The 21,408-nt window shown below is 37.1% G+C and overlaps 1 protein-coding gene across 2 annotated transcripts; it reads right to left on the bottom strand.

Annotated features, from left to right (window-relative positions):
* Positions 1 to 3,277: 3,277 nt before the first annotated feature.
* LOC107830837 (uncharacterized) lies at positions 3,278 to 11,945 on the bottom strand. 2 transcript variants are annotated; one of them, XM_016658503.2, is made up of 9 exons: positions 11,365 to 11,945; positions 9,919 to 10,071; positions 9,655 to 9,792; positions 9,310 to 9,468; positions 8,094 to 8,186; positions 7,292 to 7,408; positions 6,919 to 6,993; positions 6,508 to 6,731; positions 3,278 to 4,513 (listed from the first exon to the last, which is right to left on the bottom strand). In XM_016658503.2, exons 1-9 carry the CDS (start codon positions 11,743 to 11,745, stop codon positions 3,571 to 3,573), a joined length of 2,283 nt encoding a protein of 760 aa, XP_016513989.1. In that variant the 5' UTR covers positions 11,746 to 11,945; the 3' UTR covers positions 3,278 to 3,570. The 2 variants fall into 2 exon arrangements, with proteins under 2 accessions (XP_016513989.1, XP_016513988.1); XM_016658502.2 differs by having other exon boundaries at positions 3,278 to 4,522; positions 11,365 to 11,939.
* Between the last annotated feature and the right edge of the window lie 9,463 nt (positions 11,946 to 21,408).

The raw sequence follows: 21,408 nt of genomic DNA, 5'->3' as shown, positions 1-21,408 counted from the left end.
ACCCTTTTTAATAAATATTGGTGAAATTCAGCTTCTTTGTCTCTCAACTCTCAATTAAAATAAAGGAGGTCGGCGGTTGCAGTTGGAGGTCGTGGTGGCGACGTTTTCCTCAGTCATATTTCTAAGGCGGGGAGAGGGGGAAAGAGACGTAAAACTACACATGGTTACCTATAAGTAAGGGTGGCAAATGGGCGAGTTGGGTTAAATTTGGGCGAGTCAAAATGGGTTAGGTCAATAAATGGGTTATTGCCCAACCCAGCCCAAAGTGTACTTGGGCTAAGATGGGTTGAGTCAAGATGGGCTAAACAATGGGTCATAACCCAACCCGCCCAACTTGACCCATGTTTTAAAACCATGCTCATCTTTCATAAAAAAAGTCTTTTACCTTAAAATGTGTAAGTTGAAAAACATTTTGGGGGTGGGGGTGGGTGGACAATGCAGAAAAACGAAAAAGAAAATAGAAAATTGAAAATACCAAAAAAAATGTACAAAATTATTTTTTTTGAGGGGAGGGGGAGGGGGCGGAGGGGGTAGGGATGTGTAAAAAATAAAAATACAAAAAAAAAACTTTTTTGGATGGGGATTGCGTGTGGGGGGGGTTAGGGGGTAGGGTGGGTGCTGCAGAAAATTAAAAAAAATAGAAAATTGAAGATACAAACAAAAAAGTAATTTTTTTAGGGGGTTTCCGCGCGGGGGAGGGGGGTGTAGAAAAACAGAAAAACAAAAAAATTGAAAATAAAAAAAAAGTAAAATTCTTTTTGAGGGGAGGGGGAAAGGTAGGAGTGGGTGGGTGGTGCAGAAAAACAAATGAACAGAAAATTAAAAATACAAAAAAAAAAGTAAAATTAGGACAACTAAGTAAATTTCTAAATAAGTTGGGTTAAGATTCCTTTATTTTGGGTGAGATTTATGGGTTGTATTTGGGCTGCTTAATGGGTCAGAATTGGCTATAAAAAATAATGGGTCAACTTGGGCTCACCCCAAATTGACCCACGAGCTACAATATTTGTAGCCCAACCCATTAATCTCTGGACAGATTGGTAGATTGGATGAGTTTGGGCTCAAATTATCACCCCTACCTTTAAGTACTAGAATCTAAATCTCGAGACTTTAGGTCGGTGGTGAAATGGCCTAAAATTATTTTTAGTTATATGTCCATTTCGAAAAGAAAAAGAAGAATTACACTCATTATCACTTGGCTCAATAGCCCATCAAAAAATGGTCCATGTTTGAAGTCATTACCCCGTATGGCCCAGGTTGTATATACTGTGAAAATTACTTTTCATCCATTAGTCTACTCCTTTAATTTTTGTTTTCATTTCTCTGTTCTTATTCTCCTTGTGTTCCAACTTTGCATCCTAAACTTTCTCCATCGTTGTTATTCTCCATCAACGGTCCTCCAGATTCAAAGCCGATAACCACTATATGGATGAAGAAGAAAAAATAATACATAAAAGAATTAGTTTTTCGGAGTCATATGAAGATCATTTCCTTCAATAGAGTGGAAAGAACTGTGTTTGCACTAAAGAGGTTCATGTAAAGTTTAAGGTAGATTTGAGTTAAATTCCAGAAGATCCCGAGAAAGAAGAAGAACATGTGAAGTTCCATCGATAGGATTCATCTGTATAATAATGTATAAAATTATATAAGTAGTATATAATAGTGTATAAACAACTCTCATACACAATAATACATTATTCACAAGTATTTGGTAAATTTCTCACATATTGTTCTTCTCCTATACGCATATACATAGGTATCACAAATATTTTTTTACAGTGCTTATACATCTTTATACACTTCTATACAACTATATACATAATGTACCTTTTTGTATAAAAGTGTATAATGTCGTATAAAAGTGTATAAACATCTCTCACGAACTTCTTATACGATATCACTTGCTATTCTTGTTCAAAACTAGTTCAAAACTCCATCAAATGACTTCAAACTTTGTATACAACTTATTTAGACTATTTCTAATAATTTCAAATAATCCCATTCCAAATTTCTCATAAAATCATATTTAAAATTTAACAAGATTAACATTGAAGAAGAAGAGATTTTAGGTTTCTCGCGTCTGTTTTTGCATTTTTGTAGATGGGATAGGTACGTGTATAAACTTGAGGAAAAAAGGAGTATGGAAACTCAAGGATCTTTCACGCTGGAAGATCTGGAGAATTAAAAAGAAAAAAGAAAAAAAATTCGGATATGAGTTTATTGATATTTGGCTACACATTTGCAAACTTGTAACTGAGCTAAAATACTGCAAGGTCACCTTATGGAGTGATCTATTGTATAATTCTTCCTAAAAAATGTGTTGAACATTTAGAAAAACATAAAATATGAAGTACAAGAAAATTTTCTATACTCAAACTGCAATCAGTTATTTTATAGCATTTTATCCGCTAGTTCCTTAATTTCTTTTTCTTTTTAATTTATGTGGACACTCAAGTCCATTTTGACTACAGTTTAGTTGATTTGACTATTAATAAGTGAAAATCAACTTTAAGAAAAAAGAAACATACCCCTTTATTGTAGTAGATGACACATAAGCCATAATTAAATTATGGTGATTTTTCTCACACCAAATAAACTCTGAAACTACTTGCGTAAATCATCATTCGGAGTTTAAAATTTTTATTTAACTTATATATCATAATAGAATAAAAAATAAATTTTTTGAAAAGATAGTTGCACATAAGCAAATAAGCATTATCTCTGGAGAGTAATCATAAAATTGAGGGAGAACGAAAGTGGATTCTTCTTTTACACGTATATATCAGAAATATAAGCCTATTCAAAACTCAAAATTCACTTATCCATATAGCATCTCAATGTAACTCTTTATGTTTCTCAAGGATTGATTTTATAAAATGTAGGACAGAATTAATTCGTCCTTTAAAAAGAAATATTACAGAATAGCATAAGTACAAGGTTTCAAACATTAATCACAGTAAGATTCATCAAAGAGAGCCATATGTATGACTCCTAAAAAAGCAAATTTGAACACTACATCCTTTTTTCATCCAAACATAAAAGAGCTAGCTAGTTTACGAAATACCATCAAGTGAACTAGCACACTAATCTTCAATCATCCAAGATAAGCACCTAACAATAAGTTATTAGTTAAACTCTCTGAGGGTGTTTTGCTATGTTAACCATGGTGCTTCAAGGGTTCAGAAGCCCAAGAGAATTATATTAGAAATCTACTACTGATGTCTGATGGATTTTAATGTGATCTCGTTAAGTCTAACTTCATAACTAATAGTCTTGCTTTTCTAATCAAGAAATAGCTGAACACCTTAAGGGAGGTGTGATCAACGTTAAGTACTATAGCACCGATCGGGCTAAATGTTCATACTTCCAGCAGCAGCTGAAAATTTATGGGAAATTAAATTCGGACAAAGTCAGAGTCCACTATTTACGATCAAGACCAAAATTTACCAATTGTTGATGCACGAGACCATTCATATCTACCCCCAAGTTTTCCCTAACATTTCGACTGATTATATATAGGGTATGAAAGTCGCGAAACTAGTAATGCAATGACTGCCTTAGGAGCTTAACTTAATGCTGTTTGTGTCCATCGTAATTATTGTCTTTTTCCTCATGACTACTATTATTCTTTTTAGATCCTTTTAGCTTCTTTGATCGGCTGCTCCCCCTTGGTGTACTCCCTCTACAGTCCCCATCATCATTCAGCTCAGATTCCACATTGTGATCTTCAGAATCATCAATTTCAGACCCTTTACTACTTTTAGAGAATGTTGCAGTTGCACCTTCATCAGGTTCCCATCGGCCTCTTTCCTCGATGTCTTCATTATGATGATATTGATAATCCCTATCTGAATCGACACTCTTGTTAGAACTTGGCTTTCTTTTATCTGTGACAGCAGCAGTCCAATCTCCAGTAGTACTACTATCATGGCTTGCTCTTCTCTTATCCCGTCGATCGGGCGATGATGGAGCACTGTCATGACGCCTAGACCTGCTTCTTCTTTTAGTTTTCTTGTGATGGCAATTTCTGTCTCGTATCTCACTGAACCACTCATCGCTAGAATATGTACTTTGATCTTCCTTCCAATGTCTTGGGCCCCTCTCTTTGTTTCCAGATCCTGCATCTCTATATCTAATCTTTTCCGGCAAATCATCATCAGAGTCAGAATGGCTAACCCCTCTTTTGCTGTCACCATTACAATGTCGATGCCCCATTTTTTCACTATGGTGGATTCTTGATCTTTTCCTTCTGCTGTGACTGCGCCTAATAACTCCCTCTCTCTCTCTCTCAGATAAATCCCCATCAGAGTCACTACTATGATATCTATTGTTACCATGTTGTCCTGTTTCCTCTACGTATCGTTTCTTATCAAGAATTTTGCGCCGTTTCCTATCAATACTGCCGTCTCTCTCTTGATGTGCCCTCTTATGACCATCATAATCCTTATAGTGGATCCTTGAATCCCTTGAGCTGGACCTTCTCTCCCTTGAATCCGACATTACAGAGCGATGCCTGTCAATTCTAGAAAATTTATCAGAAGTTTTACTTGAACATATAATAAATAGTAACAACAAAGTACGCTAACAAAAAAATATGCCTTTTCCTGTCGGTAATATTCGATGGTGCAAGGAAGCCATTAAGCATAGTTATTTTAAAATGGTCTTGAATTTTAAACCATGCTTTCTGCACTCTGCTTATATTACATAGAAACAGGAGAGAATTTCATCACAAGGGAAAAAAAAGAAAAGGGATGGGATGGGATGGGATGGGGGAACCTGCCAATTTGAGAACACACAGGTGACAAGATAAAATGATAGAGAAATAACATTCCAATATGTTCGTTGAACCCTATTCATTCAGGCATGGAGTATCAGACCATCTACACCTGTTCTAATATTCAACCAAATTCTTCTATACTGGATCCAAACAAGTAGTCAAAGGATTTCATACTTGCTCAAGATTGATATGCATCCATGTATTCACCCACACCTTAGTCTTCTGGAAAATTAAACAGGGAGATAATATATCTTTCATCTAAAATTAGAAAAGAATGATGAAACTGAGGGAAGAAAGAGGAGCCAACAGTAATCAGATATGGCAATCTGAACCCTGTATGACCCACTCACAACCGCGCATGATGAAACCTTATTCAAACTGCCCATTAGGTTAAAATGGGCTGATTGTTTCTTAAACCGTAATAAAATGGACTCATTTAGGTAGAAAACATTTTTGAAAATATTGTCAACTACTGTTATCTTAAAACTGAATGGGGAGGCATCAACTGATTTCCTCCACCAATTGTAGATTTTCTCTTTAATATGATACATATCTGTAGCTCAACTTGTGCTAGGTGGTTTGTTAAAAAGAAAAATTACTATTATTTTAACACCTCTATTTATAATTCATTCATATTTAGCCAATCAAAGAGTGTTGGCATTTTTCTAAAATAGTTCCTGCAGCCTTGCCTCTCTACCTCACACAAGGTAGGGGGGTAAGTATGCATACACTCCACCCTCCCCAGACCCCACTTGTGAGATCATACTAGCTATGGTGTTATTTGAAAAGATGAAGTTGGTTTCAGTGTTTTGCTTTTCAATAGTTAATATTTGTGATTTGTAGATGCCTAGTACATTTTTAGAAGTGTCTGCGATGAACTTGGGAATTGCAAGTTTGCAACAGCATACATCACAGAAAATTAGAGAACTGAGTCGCTACGCTAAGAGGAATCCAGAACAATAAATGTATTCACAGAAAAGGAAAAATATTCCAAGTTCTGTATTCATGGATTTATTTAATCAGGCATTGCAAATATTTCTAAATAGAAAGGTGAGCTGTAGAATGGAGACCCAATCCATCATATTGATTTATTCATGCACTTAGGTCAAAGAGTAATTGGTTTTGTCTCATTTACATGTCCAAGATTGGTTGCAATATGGTTAGATTAATTTTTTCACTGAAAGACTGGGGAATATTATTTATCATATTTCTACAACTGTCTTCATTCCTAAAACATAATGTAATGAATGGAATTAAAATTTTCTATATTTTTTAAGATTGGTATTTCACTGAAAGACTGGGGAATATTGTTTATCAAATTTCTACATCTTAATTCCTAAAACATAGTGTAATGAATGGACTTAAATTATCTATATTTTTTAAGATGGGCAATGGCTAATCAAAGAGTTTTTGCCTTTTCTTTTTTCTACATTTGTGTACAAAAATACAGGTTTGAGCCGAATTACCCATCATCTAACCCAATTTTGACACGCATTAAACATGGGTTGGGTTTTGACCCAATTTTCTTTAACTGTTCTTAACCCGCTCAAATTCAACACAACCACCTGCTAGCCACCACTCACATATCCAACAGGCATGCCTCATTGTAATCTCTTAAAATCTGATAGCCATCAATGAAGTATCAATATAATCTTTTATGAAGACTTAAGCATCAAGATATTATCGCTAAACTATCAAGTTCGCAAGAAAGATGCAAAAAGCTAACAAACCTGTCAGAATCAGCTGTCGGCATCTTGTAGGAATTCAACATCCATTCTGAGTTTTTCCGTTCAAGCCGTCTATCATAGACAGACTCATCAGTGTATCCAAACAAAGCAGCCATCTTTTTTAACCAGTATCTTGGCGGTGGTTTATCCAAATCTGCCCATTCATAATCCCCACCAGGATTGCGGAAATAATGGATGAAGTTGCACGTCATTCCACGAGAGCATGACTGTCAATACATGTGTGTAATTCATGTTAATAAATTAGGAGATAAAGATGATCTTAAGATCAGAATCAGGGAAACAATAAAGATGTTATTTAACTAATCTACTCCCTAAAATAATGCTGACAAAAAAAAAAGAGTAACTAAGTCAGAACACATCACATAAGCAAGAGTAGTGAGATTCAAGCTGTACCTTAAGCTTCGATTTCATGAATTCCCCACATATGGCAACCTTCCATTTTGTTACACTAACAAACTCGCATGTAATCTATCAAGAACCAGAAGAAAAGCAATTGTCATTACATTCTAAACCAAGTCGTTCAAATGCAAGTAAGCAAAGTGCATATATGGGGTATTGTGATCCCTAGAAGTGTGTCATTAGGGCGTTAGTATTATCAACCTCGACTCTCCAAGGTAAACAGAAAACAATAGGCTGTAATCAAAAGGGGAAATTTCATTTGCTTCACTCGGTCAGCTCTCTTTAAAAGAAAGCTAATTAGAATAACAAACAGCAAAATGCATCTCATTTGAACCACAAACCATTAACTTGAATGGAAGTCAAATACCTGTTTGCCAGCAAAGTAACGGCCATTAATAGAACGATAAGCAAGCACCGCAGAATCTATATCTTTGTAGTGTACATAAACATTCCCTCGCAAATGAGATGAACTGTTTCTACACACCTACATGTGGAAACATATTTGTTGGTTACCCAGATTAAAGGAGAACTCCTTCAATAGCAGTATTACTTTGCAAATAAAATTCTCATTGTCATGTGATACAGCTCTCCAAAAGATCTCCTTGGTTTAGCTATATTGTTACATGTTTTAGATCCTCAAGGCTTCTTTTGGATTTCAAGAAAGTTGATTTTTTTTTTTTTGTGTGTGTGTGTGTGGGAGGAGGGGGGGGGGGGTCCTAATTTTCATGCATATGTTTCGCCAAACAAAAAGAAAAGTAAGAGAGAACCACTCCGTTCAGAAATCCGGCACCTTTTGCAGGACTTATGTTGGACGAAAGTTGTTTTGTGGGAAGGTCATTACGATTCCCATGACTTTCCTGCTTATAAAATGCACCTAAAGTGCAAAGTAACTAACTTTTAATACTTCTTTTTTGCTTCCTTGGCAACCAAATATACCTAAGAGAAAAGGCTAGAGTATTGTAAGGCACCTCAACAACTCAGCTTTTGAATCATCCTTCTTTCATCAAGGAGTCGTGAAACTGTAAGTTTTTACTATGTGCAACATGCTTTAAAAGAGTAGGAAAGGACACTGCTCACTTCAAACAGAATATCCCTGTTGTCACTGATTTAGGAACTTACATCCCAAATTGAGGATAGTAGCAACAACAGAAAGAAAGAGAAGTAACTACCTTGAAATTTATAATTTCTCCAAACTTCAAAAATTCTGTGTGAACATCCTCATAGAATTCCTCATAACTACGTTCAACTTCCTCATCTGTACACTGTAGAAAAAAGAACAGTGGACCACAATTGATTGCATAAACATATGCATAGTATATGAAATATAAATAGAAGTTCAAATACAACTAGCAAGTACTTAACAACTAAATATTCAACGGATTACCAACAAGCTCTATGATAAGCCAAGACCAGAAAGACTCTTAAGGTTTTGCAGATAGACTACATAAAACTACCCAAAAAAATTTAGTAGCCATACTCATGTACGTACAAAGACTATGCAGGTATAAAGAATTAAATCAATAAAGGAAAATCCAGAATTTTAACATTTAGCACTGGACAGCCTACTATTATCTAAAGATCATTAATAACCCTCAACTTTGCTAAAACTAATAGCTTCGGTTGAAGTGTGTGACCATCTCATTTAAAAACTTAAGTTGTTCGAGAGAGCACACTTTTATTTATACTTAATCATGTCTTCAGTATGATCCCTAACTTATCTTTCAAAATACCAATGGGATACAGTAGTAATACCTTGTAATCCAATTAAAAAATAATTTCTTGTCAGTCTTCCTTTTATCTATTACCAAAAACAGAAGGGTAAATAACATGAAGAAATGCAAAATATAGAAATCACAAACATACAACAACTGTTACATTCATAATTCTTTGGCTCACTTTGCAAAACAAGACACAGAGCTCGATAAGAGTCTCCAGCTGATGCGCGGAAGAAACACGTACCTCCAGAATTTTCAGGGCAGATATTCTGTTTTAAGGGAGTTAAAGAACAAACAGAAAAACTTCTACAAACTTAAAGAAGAGTGAATTCGATAAACAAGAAAATAGCCACACAGAAAAAAAGAGGATTAGTGTTCCAGCCACATCTTGACATCATATTTCATTACTGACAATTGACAACCAACATCGATCCAGTACTGATGCAAGTAAAGAAGTAAAAAAGGAGACACACCCAAAAACTGAGAGACGTATCTATTACCACTCACATTAGTGCTTTTTCGCTTTTGTATTGAGAAGCATAAGAAGCCTAAGGAAGAACTGACCAATAATAATAGAAGTTCCAAAGAAATGCAGTAACTGAAAACTACTAAAGATTGACAACAACCAAAATCAGGATACTAGAGCCACATGAAGACTTCACTAACAGACCTCAAGCCCCTCATCCTGCTCCCAAGCAAGACCAGGTCCAGCGTACATGTTCTTCATGAGCAGTGTGCAGGATTTATCAGGATAAAAATGAACCCTACTGCAGCGTGAACCAAATCTACAAGCCCCAGTTTTTAGGTGGAAAGGACAATGAGCTTTATCCTGCCATGAGATAACCAAGAAAGCAGATGGTCATGATAGACAAAATGAGAGGAGAGAAGAGAGTAATTATTTTGAATAATAGAAGTTTACGTTAAAGAAATAGAAACAAAATGTCATCATTACTAAGGCGGATCTACATTCAGAAAAGGACATACTAATTACTAATTAGGATTTGTAGATGTCTACCTGCTCAGTTCCAAAATTCGGAGTTTGTAGAGCAACATTCTCCAATAACTGCAGTGCTGAAAGAGATGAAGCATTCTTGTAGTCAGCAAAGACTTCAGATTGTGGAGGCAGTGGATTGGATGTTGGCCTATTGGGATCCTGCACCGGTAAAGGACAGCCTTTACATTCCATCTATTTTGGCAATCACTAGGTGATAGGATTTTGAAAGAGGACAAACTATGGCTTTGGGAAATACACATAGTATAGAGAACTACAAATCAGTACCTCTTTAACAATCACATGATTGGGATCCTTCTTTTTTACTTTCACTTTATTCCTCTTCACAATTATCTCATTTCCTTGCCATATAATTTCGGGAGGCCCATCTTCTACATATTCCCACTCGTCATCTCCATCTGATTCATTCTCAAGAGCAACCTACTAGGATTGCATGTATACAAAATATCAGTGAACCGTGAAAATCGCAGCACTTAAAGGTGTAAGACAGACATAACAGGTCTACATGGGGGGGGGGGGAGAGAGTCAAAGGGACATTTGCATATGCTGCTAAACTCTTCGAACACCCACAGTGAAAGATTTACAAAACAATAGAAGAACGGGAGTTTTTGTATAGAACCATGTCTTTTTGTAGGTTCTTCCTTTTTCGGTATACCTCTTGTATATGAGAGTTCTCCAATTTCTTAATGAAACTACTACTCACTTGATTAAAAAAATAAAAAATAAAGGTTAGCGAAACAAGATGTCAGAACTGTCTGCAACTAAGCAAGCAATAGTTTGTTCACCGTGTTAAACTGGGTAACACTGATGATTTAGATCAAAGGACCAATACCTGAATTGTTATGCATGTCAAATAAGACACTCATTCACACACATATCTCACCAAACCTTGCTATAACGGCAATAGAACTACCTGTGCACATAATTGTGCGCTGTATGCTAAGGTCAATAATCTGGAAAGCACAAACTAATTTATGCAATCAAAGAAGCACGTGATATGCTACATGTTCCACTCGGTTTATGTAGACATATTCTTGTTCCAAATGTTGAAACCAAAATAGAATAGTTTGGTTTCACAATTTTTCTGCAACGACCAACTCTCATGCACATTCTCTCTGCACCGTGGTCATTCTTAAACTACTACCTATTTTTGCGTCTCTAGAAAATATGAAGCATTCACCAAAATGTTTCCTACTGCTTCAAATTTCAATCAAGTCCCAAAATGCAAGATTCTCTATGCTTGACTTAAAATTAACGGTCGTACAACAATTGGTAGAGTCAATTGCTATGCATTTCCTTTTATAAACAAAAAAATGCTAGCAAACTTATGACTAATTTCATTACTACCTCAATTTTGTTATTCATCACGTAATGTCCATTGTACAATCATCTAGTAACCTTAGTTCCCAACGTGCTAGCACTATATTCGAATTTTATTTTTTATAACTGATAAATCCCTAAGGGCCAGTGGCACCTGAACCTGTATGTGCATTTAACCCCCACATCACGTGTGACGCTTAGACCAAAGCCTTGGGGCCTATATTTGATCTAACCAGGTTAATGAGCAAACATGACCAATAAAGTTAATACACAATCCACATAACTCAAAGTTGACTGCTAAAACTAAATAACTATTCGATGCATACATCTGCATATATTTCTCTAAGCTAACAAAGATAATGTGAAAGTGCGCTTGGCACGAAGAATTTGTACCTGGCTTTGTTTCGCTTTTTCTTCCTCATCTTCTGCTCTCCTTCGCTCTTCTTCTTCTTCTTCCTCCTGAGCTTTCTTTCGAGCCAGTTCTTCGAGGAAGAGTCTTTCTCTCTCCTCAAACTCTCTCCTTTCTCTCTCTAATCTTTCCTTCTCTTTCTCCTCCTCCAGCTGAATCCTGCGAAGCTCCTCCGGATCATTCAGCTTAGCCTCCTCTTCCTGGCGCGCCTTCTCGGCGAGTTCCTTCCTTTTCTGCTTCCGTTTCTCCTTCTTAGTCAACCTCCGTTTCTCCTTGCGATTTTTGCATATCGCCGCCGCCGCACCGCATTGTTGAAGTTCCGATACTTGCCGGTCGTCTTCTTCGATTGATATCGGTTCCGTCATACGTCTAGGGTTTCAATAGTGTCAGTACAATGGTTTGTATGAAATGAAATTGGTTTCACCTTCTGAATTTTGATCAATACATACATTTCAATTTCATAGTAGCAGCCTAGCACGCACCTTTGCTTAAAGTTGTAGTATTTGGTTTGCGTATTTGTAATGGAAAAAAGGAAAAGACACGGACATGAAAATTAACCCGCACCAGCTGTAAATGACATGCGTTAGTCATTTTTAAGCTGTGTTTAAAATGTATTTAAATATTAGTTAATTTTTCTTAAATTTTAGGGCACAAAATTGAACTTCACAATATCGTGTCCTAAAATTTTAAATTGTATCTTGAAGTTTGAATCATATATTTTGTATTTTAAATTCAAGACATTGTGTCCTAAAATTCGAAAATTGTATGCTGAAGTTCGAATTTTATGTCCTGAATTTTAAATTAGTGGTTCAGAAATTTAGGACACTTAGTCCTGAATTTTAAATTAGCAGCTCGATATTAAGTCCTGAATTTCTGAATTCATGATACTTAGTCCTCAAGTTTGGGTGAATTGGTTAATCTTTAAGACATTATAAATTGTGGATATATTTTAAATAGTGGGCTTAAATATGACTATTGTCGCGCTTCGCCCGCATGGGGTGGGGGACACGTTAATAATTTCTTTTTTATTTTTGACATCATGATATTTGCCATCTTAAAAGAGAAAATACTTCTTAGAAATTATTGTGTTCCAAGTTAGAGAAAATCTTTAATTATTTTATGCATTATTTTTAATTTTCGTAATTTATAATTAAAAAATAATAATAAATTTCACATACTTTCATCAATAAGTGCAAAACTATTTAAACTTTTCAGTTTTTTTCCTCTTAAATAATCTTTGGGCCAGGTCAAAAGAAAACAGGGAGAAATTCAAAAATAGTCAAATTTACAATTGGTCGTTCAAAAATAGCTCAGTTTCAAAAGTAATCGAAATTTAGCCATTTTTCATGTAAAGATAAATTTGAGCGAAAATACTGTTCAAAACCCGGAAAATATGTTAGTATATTATATTGGAGTTCCAGCATAAGTATGTTTGAACTCCAGCATATTATACTGGAGTTCCAGGATAAGTATGCTGGAACTCCAGCATAATATGATGGAGTTCCAGCATAAGTACACTAGAACTCCAGCATAATATACTGGAGTTCCAGCAAGTATAATTGTCCAGTATAATATACTGGAGTTTGGAGCACCGGTGCTCCAGTCTCCAGTATATTATACTGGAGTCAGCAAAGTATACCGGTCCAACATAATATGCTGGAGTTCATACACAGGTGCGCCAAACTCTAGTATATTATGCTGGACCGGTCTCTGTTGCAACAAAATAGTGGCTATTTTTCATTGACTTCATAAACGCTGGCTATTTTTGAATGACCAGTCCGAAAACTGGCTATACCGTGCTATTTTTACAAGAAAACATGAAGACATACTTAGTAACTACCTGTTGAACAAGCATGTAGTTCTGTCTGTTAATGTGCAAAATAGTATAGAACATTTATCTAGGGAAATACAAACACTCTCCTTTTGAACATCAACTGAGTAAAAAAAGTTGCCATTAATGGAAATTACTAGTTTACCTTTTCATTTCCTTCAGTTTCTTTCCCGAAATCATACTTCACGGCTCCATCTAAAGGTGAAATAAATTTTCTTCTCAATTCTTTTGCCAATTAAATACCATTATGTATAGAAGTTAATAAACTAATATAGAAAGATTAGTCTCATTGTTTGAGCAATTTCTGCGGTAAATTCAGTTCATGAGATACATCCACTTTCAATTGGTAAGTCGTGACTATGCAGTTTAGATTAGTGGAAAAGCACTGTTATTATTCTTCTGGAAAACAATGGTTGTCGGGAAGCGTGTTAAAGTAGGAGGTAAAAAATATTTAAAAGAGAAAAGTAATAAATTACGCAAGATAAGGCAAGACAAGATTTATGTGGTTAGACAATTTTTGCTTACTTCACGACCATACAAAGAATAACTCTTTATTAATTGAAAAGAAAGAGGAAGTTGAGGGATGATCTGCTAATGAAAAGACAGACCCCTTTTATACGTATTTGAATGTCATGCGTAATCACTTACGTCATAAGAAAAAAAATTTAGAGATAACTTCTTCCGCCTATCATTATGTTTCATACTACTTTTCTTGTCTCTTTGATTTTTCTTTCTTTTGTGTTGTCTATTTTCTTTCTTCCACATACAACAAGGTTTGCTCCCATCATTCTCCCTCTCAAACGTATGTTACATCAAGAAAAAAACTAAAAAAAGATTTGTTATTCTCTGGTGGCGCCTTCACGTTATCAGTCTTGAAGGTTAATTGAGGCAGTGCACAACCTCAGTTTGTCAACACCGATAACTTTGGTCAACATTTTTGACGGGTTCTTCGATCCTGGTATCTTTCGTAAGGAAAGAGTTTCTTCACGTATCAACTCTCGGATATGATGATACCTCAACTGGATATGCTTCGATTTTGCATGAAACACTAGATTCTTGGCAAGATAAATTGCACTCTAGGTACTGCTGAAAAGCTCACAATTGTCGTACTATTTACCTAGCTCTTTAAGAAAAATCTTGAGCCAAATCGTCTCTTTTTCAGCTTCTGAGATTGCCATGTACGCTGTTTCAGTGGTAGATAGCGCAACATTTTTCTAAAGTCTGGACATCCAGCTAAAATCAGTACCATCACCCAAGGTAAACACGTAGCATGTGGTACTTTTTCGACTATCTAGATCGCCGCCTAAATTTGCATCAGCAAAACCTTGTAAGATAATATTGCTCCTTTTAAAACAAAGTGCCATGCCTGAGGTGCCTTTGAGATATCGCAATATCCATTTTACACCTTCCCAATGCTCCTTTCCTAGATCTAACATGTATTTACTGACAATTCTAACTGCATGGTCTATGTCAGGTCTAGTGCAAACCATAGCATACAACAAACTTTTTGCTGCTGAAGCATATGGAACTTTGGACATGTACTTCTTTTCTTCATATTTCTTAGATCATTGGTCCTTCGACAGATTAAGATGGCTTCCGAGTGGAGTGCTTCTTGCTTTGCATCATGAATTGCTTCTCATCAAAAGCACTTTTTTTTTAGAAAAGCACTTCTCAAAATAAGCTAATTTTAGAAGCTTGGCCAAACAAGCTATAAGACATATACTTATTAGTAACTACTTGTTGAGGTCTGTGTGTTAATGTGAAAAATATAGAACATTTATCTAGGGAATTACAAACACTCTCCTTTTGAATATCGACTGAGTAATAACCTGTTTGGCCAAGCTTTTTTTGGCTAAAAATTGAGGTGTTTGGCCAAGCTTTTAGAAGGAAAAAAAGTATTTTCGAGGAGAAGCAGAAGCGATTTTTAGAAGCAAAAAAAATATCTTCTCTCCAAAAATACTTTTTTGAGAAGTACTTTTTAGAAAAATACACTTAGAAGCAGTTTTTAAAAGCTTGGCCAAACACTAATTACTGTTCAAAAGTACTTTTCAAATTAATTAGCCAAACACAAATTGCTTCTCACGAAAAGCACTTTATAAAAAAATACTTTTGAGAAAGGCACTTCTCAAAATAAGCTGATTTTAGAAGCTAGGCCAAACAAGCTCTAAGAAAGGTTGCCATTAATGAAAATTACTAGTTTATCTTTTCATTTTCTTTAGTGTTTTTTTTTTCCGAAATCATTCTTCACGGCTCCATCTAAAGGCGGAATAAATTTTCTTCTCAATTCTTTTACCAATTGAATGCCATTATGTGTAGAAGTTAATGTCACGATCCTAATTTTCCTTCGTAGGATGTCGTGACGACACTTAGTCTCCAAGACTAGGTAAGTCTAACACTTACTGAATTAATAGCAAAATTTAACCAACAACAATGAATTTCAATATGGAAATTTCCATACAAGCCAACAATCCAAAAATCGGTAGTACAAGTCATATGCTCTACTGAGTTTGCTAGAAAATCCCTATATACGACTGTTTCGGAATAGAAATAAAACAGTACAAATACAATATCAGAAGGTGACTCCTAGGCCTGCGAACACTACGTCAGGTTTACCTTGAGTCTTCACTGCAAAACCCGAACAACTAGCTATTGATCAACCAACTCCGAAATACCTAGATCTACACAAAAATATGCAGAAAGTGTAGCATGAGTACACCACGGTGTTACCCAGTAAGTATCAAGACTAACCTCAGTGAAGTAGTGATGAGGGACAGTTAGGACACCTACTGGACTAAATAATCTGAACAAGTATGAAGGTGAATTAATGGGGAAACAATGTTAATATAAAGTTAAGCATGGTAAGGAATACAAAACAATACTTGCAATGAAACACTAGAAACAACGGTTAGCAACAAGAAGCAAACAAATAGAAATATTGTAGAGTAAGTTAGACACAACTTAAGTCCGATGAGACCAAATAAAGGAAAACAAGTACAATTCAACAAGAACAATCGCTTTTACACCAGATCTATTCAGGAATTTCCACGAGGTACCAAACCTCATCACACCCTTTATGGGTGTAACCATGAGCAATACCCTCTCTCCGACCATGAACGCAACATCACAAAGTCTACGGTCGACATTACTCTTTTGCCTAGACTGAGCTGTGCGAAGGCGATCTCGAATAATCTTGATCTTATCCAAGGGCATCATGTACCAAAACTGTACCCAACAACCGAGCCTCCCCCGACTCAAATCATCCAACTGGCGAACGACACCACCTTTCATATAATGCCTCATAGGGAGCCATCTGAATGCTCGACTGGTAGTTATTATTGTAGGCAAACTCTGCAAGTGACAACAAATGATCCCAAGAATCTCCGAAGTCTATAAAGCAAGTGTGGAGCATATCCTTCAATATCTGAATAGTGCGCTCGGACTGTCCGTCCGCCTGAGGATGAAATATTATGCTCAACTCAACCTGTGTGCCCAACTCACATTGTACTGCCCTCCAGAAGTGCGAGGTGAATGATCACAGCCAAATCTGCACCACTAATAGGTAGTGAGAGAGGATCGCAATAGCTTTTACCCGATTTAGGGTCGGGATCGATATCCACATAGAGCTAGAATTGGAATTAAGTGTCTATTTAGCCTAGGATTACATAGCGTTCCAAATTGCACTTCTATTCATTTTTGGGTTTTCTTTTATAATTCTACTATTATCAAACTACAAATTATAATTACAACTAGATTAAGCTAAGAGTAAAATGCTACAAGTTGTTTAAATATTCTAAAAGGCACTAGGGTAGTGACTTTCACCTAGGTGGCCAATTAACGGGTAATTGCGTCTAAAACACGATTGACATGATTGGGGAATATGTTATAACCGTTGCTCGATATTACCCACTCTCACACCTCTCGATAGAAAGAATGTTTTTGCCCAATTGACTTTCTCAAGACCAATTGGGTATGCATATTTGCTCAAGCAACTAGGGTTCAAGTCGGGCATTACTCTCTCGAGGTTTAACCCTTTAATTGGGACTATCAATTCTCTTGAGTCCATCCCAATTCCTTGTTGGATCAATTTCGGAGACTTAGGCTCTCTTTCTCAAGAAGAGCCTAAGTCAGAGAGCCTAAGTCAACTTAGTACAAACTAGTGTTTGCAACCACTAATTCAGTAATTAAACCATGAAATTGACCCAAATAACAAACATCTATAGTCAATCTAGCCCTAAATTGCAACACCCATCAACTACTCACACTAGGCTTGAGCCACAACCCTAGCTAATGGGTCTAGTTACTCATACTTGAAGAGAAAAATAGAGAAATAGATGAAGATGAACACATATTAATTAATTGCTAAGCTAAATACAAAGAATAAATGATAAAAAGTAAGTAAAAAATGCCCAAAATGGCTACAAGATACGTTCCCACGAGCGCAACAGCTATTCTAAAATGTCTGATACCCTAAATATGGAAAAAGGATCTATTTATACTAAGTTAAAAAACTGGACAAAAATGCCCCTACGGGGTTAGTGCGGACCGCACAAAATGGTGTGCGGCCGCACTAGGCTCTTGAACTTGAAAACTTGGCTCTCTGAACTCAGGCTTCGCGGACCACACAGAATGAACTACGGCCGCAGAGGCTTCTAGTGCGGTCCGCACAAATTGGACTACGGACCGCACAGGCTTTAAAGCTCCAACTTCACCCTCTCTGAACCTTGACTATGCGGACCGCACAGAATAGTAGTGCAACCGCATTACCTTCAGTGCGGACCGTACAAAACCTTCTGTGGCCGCATTGCCTTAATGCCTGAAGTATCATCTCTCTGAATCTCCCTAGTGCGGACCGCACAAAGTGTAGTGCCGCCGCATTAGGCCTGTTTTTTCTGAGTTTGTTTTGTCTTTGGTGCTTGTGCAAGTTTCACTTCTTTTGAGCTGATCTTTGACATCTTGTCACTTTATTGATCAAACCTGCAATCAAGCACAACTTATGAGCCTTTTGGGACTATTTTGTATGAATTTATAATCAAATCGTAAGCAAGAATGAGTATAAAATGCGTCAAAATCCCTAGTTATCAACTCCGCCAAACATAAGCTTTTGCTTGTCCTCAAACAAACAAAATAAGACCCATCCCTTAAGGGAAAATCCAAAAAAATTTCAGCTATCCTAAAGCAACCTCACTAGCATCAATTGGGACTAACAATTGCCCTCAATACAAATGAGTCATTAACAACATTTAACCTTTGAAAAACCATGGATCAAGTGCGACACAAGAGCTTCAAGAGTTGACTCAACACATCAAAGAACTCTCTCAATGACTTTGGTCATTATGGAACCCAAACTCACACATCCTCAACTCTCCCTAAGCAAACCTCACCTTTAGAATATTGGCACACAAAACGAGGCTAAATAGAATTTCACTCATCTCTCTCAAGAAAAAGTCACAAGTCCAGCTCTAAGTACCATATGCTTGCCCCTTATGTGAGTATCCACTAATGTAAGCTTCATTCAACTCAAGATCATATAAGGCTTTAGTGGAGATATTGTGAAGGCTTTTGGTTCACGGTAAGACATGTTTTGGTCTAAGTAGGTTCCATCTTCCCTTAAGCACTTCTTTTGATTCATTTGGCACACATTCTCTTGACTCTTTGAGTCATTTCACTTCTTTCTAAGGGGTTAGAGAGACATAATGTCACTCTATCTTATGCATTTCAAACTTTTTTTCTCCTTTCTCAACTTTCCACACCTTTCATTCTTTGCTTTTTCTTGAATCCTTTTTTATTCTTTTTCACTTTGAACATTCTTTTTGTCTTTTTGCTTTTCTTTCTTTTTCATTGCCTTGCCTTTTCTTTTTCTTTTTCATTTTCGTGCCTTTTTACCACTTTGTTGCCATCCTCGTCTCTCCCCCCAAACTTATATTTTTGCCATGTGCTAAAGGAAAGATCGGGTGCCAAGAGAGGGTATCTTTTAGAACGGGTATAGGTTTGTATCATGGTTCTTGAAAGAAAAAGATCTAAGGCTCAAAAGGGTTAACTAGGGATCATATCATTGGTAGGCTATGGAATTGTTCAAACTATCATTTGGATCAAGGAGAGCCTATAATAACGTCTCAAGTCAAAATTCACTTAGGATTTCGCCTCAACAAATATTCAGGGCAAGTTCTAGACCAATGGCTCGGGACTTGGACTCGCAATTCTATTACTCACCACACAAGCTAAGGGATTGCTAAAGACATAGATTCGGGGGCCCACAATGACCTTAGATACGATTTGAGCACACAATGGTCCCGAAAAACCACTTGATGATTATTGGTCAACACAAGAGTCTCAAGGTCACGACTTTCACCATCCTAAACACAACAACTTGTTTTTGATCATGAGATCAAAGTCAAATGTGCTAGGCCCAAGTGAAGCTTTGGTTGAGGTATCCTTAACTACAAACTACTAAAAACAAAAAGAAAAACGGACTCAAACCCTTAAGAAGGTTATCACACCATCCAGCATTGGGAAGAGCCACCTGGTTCACACAACACTCCACCTTTGGAAAGAACCGTGGCATTAAGAAAACCAAATCTTATTGAAAATGTCCAAAACAAAAAAAAAAACTACGAACATAAATAAGAAGCTAAAAACGAAAATTTTTGCGAAAAATAGAATGAATATATACAAGAGGGGATTTGAATATACAACGGATTGGATGAATATATACAATGTGATATAACTTTATATACAGACCCAAAGTAAAATAAAAGTGCAATAAATGTAACTAAATATCAAATTATATACAGACCAAAGATGAAAAATCAAGAAAGCATAAAAATGTATCAATATATATACAGTCATCCATCAAATGAATAGTAGGGCCTACCCCCTCAAATAAAAGCTGGCATTGTCGCCAATGCCAACTAGTCTAAATAAGAACCAAAAAGATAGAGAAAAAGGATATAGAAGACTCCCTAAGCCCTGTCTGTCTGCATAGGATCATGGGTGGTCCCTGGGTCCTCTATGTGCTCGGGAACCTCAGATTGGTTCCCGGTGGTGTGATTCTCTGCTACTGGGATCTGGGCCTGGACTCGACAGGTTTTGGAATTGGTACATCATGTGGCTGACTGGAGGAAGTCTCCGGTGGGTCCGCCAACTGGATGATAGCATCATCAGCTCTAAGAATCCTCCTCTTCCTCTTCGGAGGCCTCTGTGTCTGCTCCGGCTATGGGTGAGCTGCTGGCACTAGGTCATCAAGCAATAAGTCTAAAGGCAGTTGGTCTGCCTTTAGTCTATCAACATCTGCCCGCAACACATTCTCAGACTCCTTGGAGGCTCATGTCTTTCGTAGCTTCTTATGCTCCTTAGCAAGCTCCTTGAGAGCCTTGCTATGTGAATTGACTATCTTTAAGAGCGTAGCCTGAGTATCGAGGATCTTCTTCTGGTTGTGAATTATCTCCTTGAGCGCATCCTCTATCGACTATGGCACCAATGGAGCTGGGGAAACCGACTGAGCCTCTATAGTGGCAGTCAAAATGGACAACTTGGATGAGGCAGTCTGCATCCAGTTGTTGATACTCAAAAGGGCCTGACTTAGATGGGATCTTCAGGCCTGCTGATGTGGATGGCCCAGGAGGAATGGCTGAGGATGTGGATGGACCGGGAGGGATATCTGGAGATGTGGAGGTATGCTCAGCAGAAGCCACTACCTCAACCGGCTCCCCAGACTGGCCAGTTGGAGCAGTAGCTGGTACTTTATAGTTCTTGCTCTTGGGGTTGTCATCTCCCTTCATGCTATACCAGGAAAATGGGGTTGTTGCCTTGACCTTGATGTCATAGGGCCTTTTGTACACATTTAGGTCCCGGAAGTACATTGTGAGGAAACTGGGGAAAGGATAGTTCCGATCATGCCCCGCGCCTACAATAGTGATAATCCAGGACATCATATTCCCCACATTTATCGGGTACCCCGCTATAATCGAAGCAACCAATACAGCCCGGTGGAGAGGAAGGGTGTTGTCATGAGTGGTAGGGTCCAACCGGCTGTAAACAAAAGTCTCCCATCCCCTCGCTTTAAAGTTTAAGGTCCTTCTCAATATTTTGACCCAGCAGTCAACCAATCAGGGACGGTACCTGGGATTACCAGGTATTGTGCTAGCCATGGAGGACCTCCTCGCCCATCTCCATCTTCGCCATATACAGAGTCTCATCC

Source organism: Nicotiana tabacum, chromosome 7 (assembly GCF_000715075.1).
Source record: "Nicotiana tabacum cultivar K326 chromosome 7, ASM71507v2, whole genome shotgun sequence".
Taxonomy (NCBI): domain Eukaryota; kingdom Viridiplantae; phylum Streptophyta; class Magnoliopsida; order Solanales; family Solanaceae; genus Nicotiana; species Nicotiana tabacum.
This window is presented reverse-complemented; position numbering and strand designations above follow the sequence as displayed.

Coding starts and splice junctions, on each gene's coding strand:
- LOC107830837 (XM_016658502.2), bottom strand. CDS start 11,745: ATGACGGAACCGATATCAATCGAAGAAGACGACCGGCAAGTATCGGAA. Junction 8,187..9,309: donor AGCAGGATGAGGGGCTTGAG/GTCTGTTAGTGA, acceptor TTTTTTCTACAG/TGTACAGATGAGGAAGTTGA. Junction 7,409..8,093: donor GAGAAATTATAAATTTCAAG/GTAGTTACTTCT, acceptor TTCCACATGTAG/GTGTGTAGAAACAGTTCATC.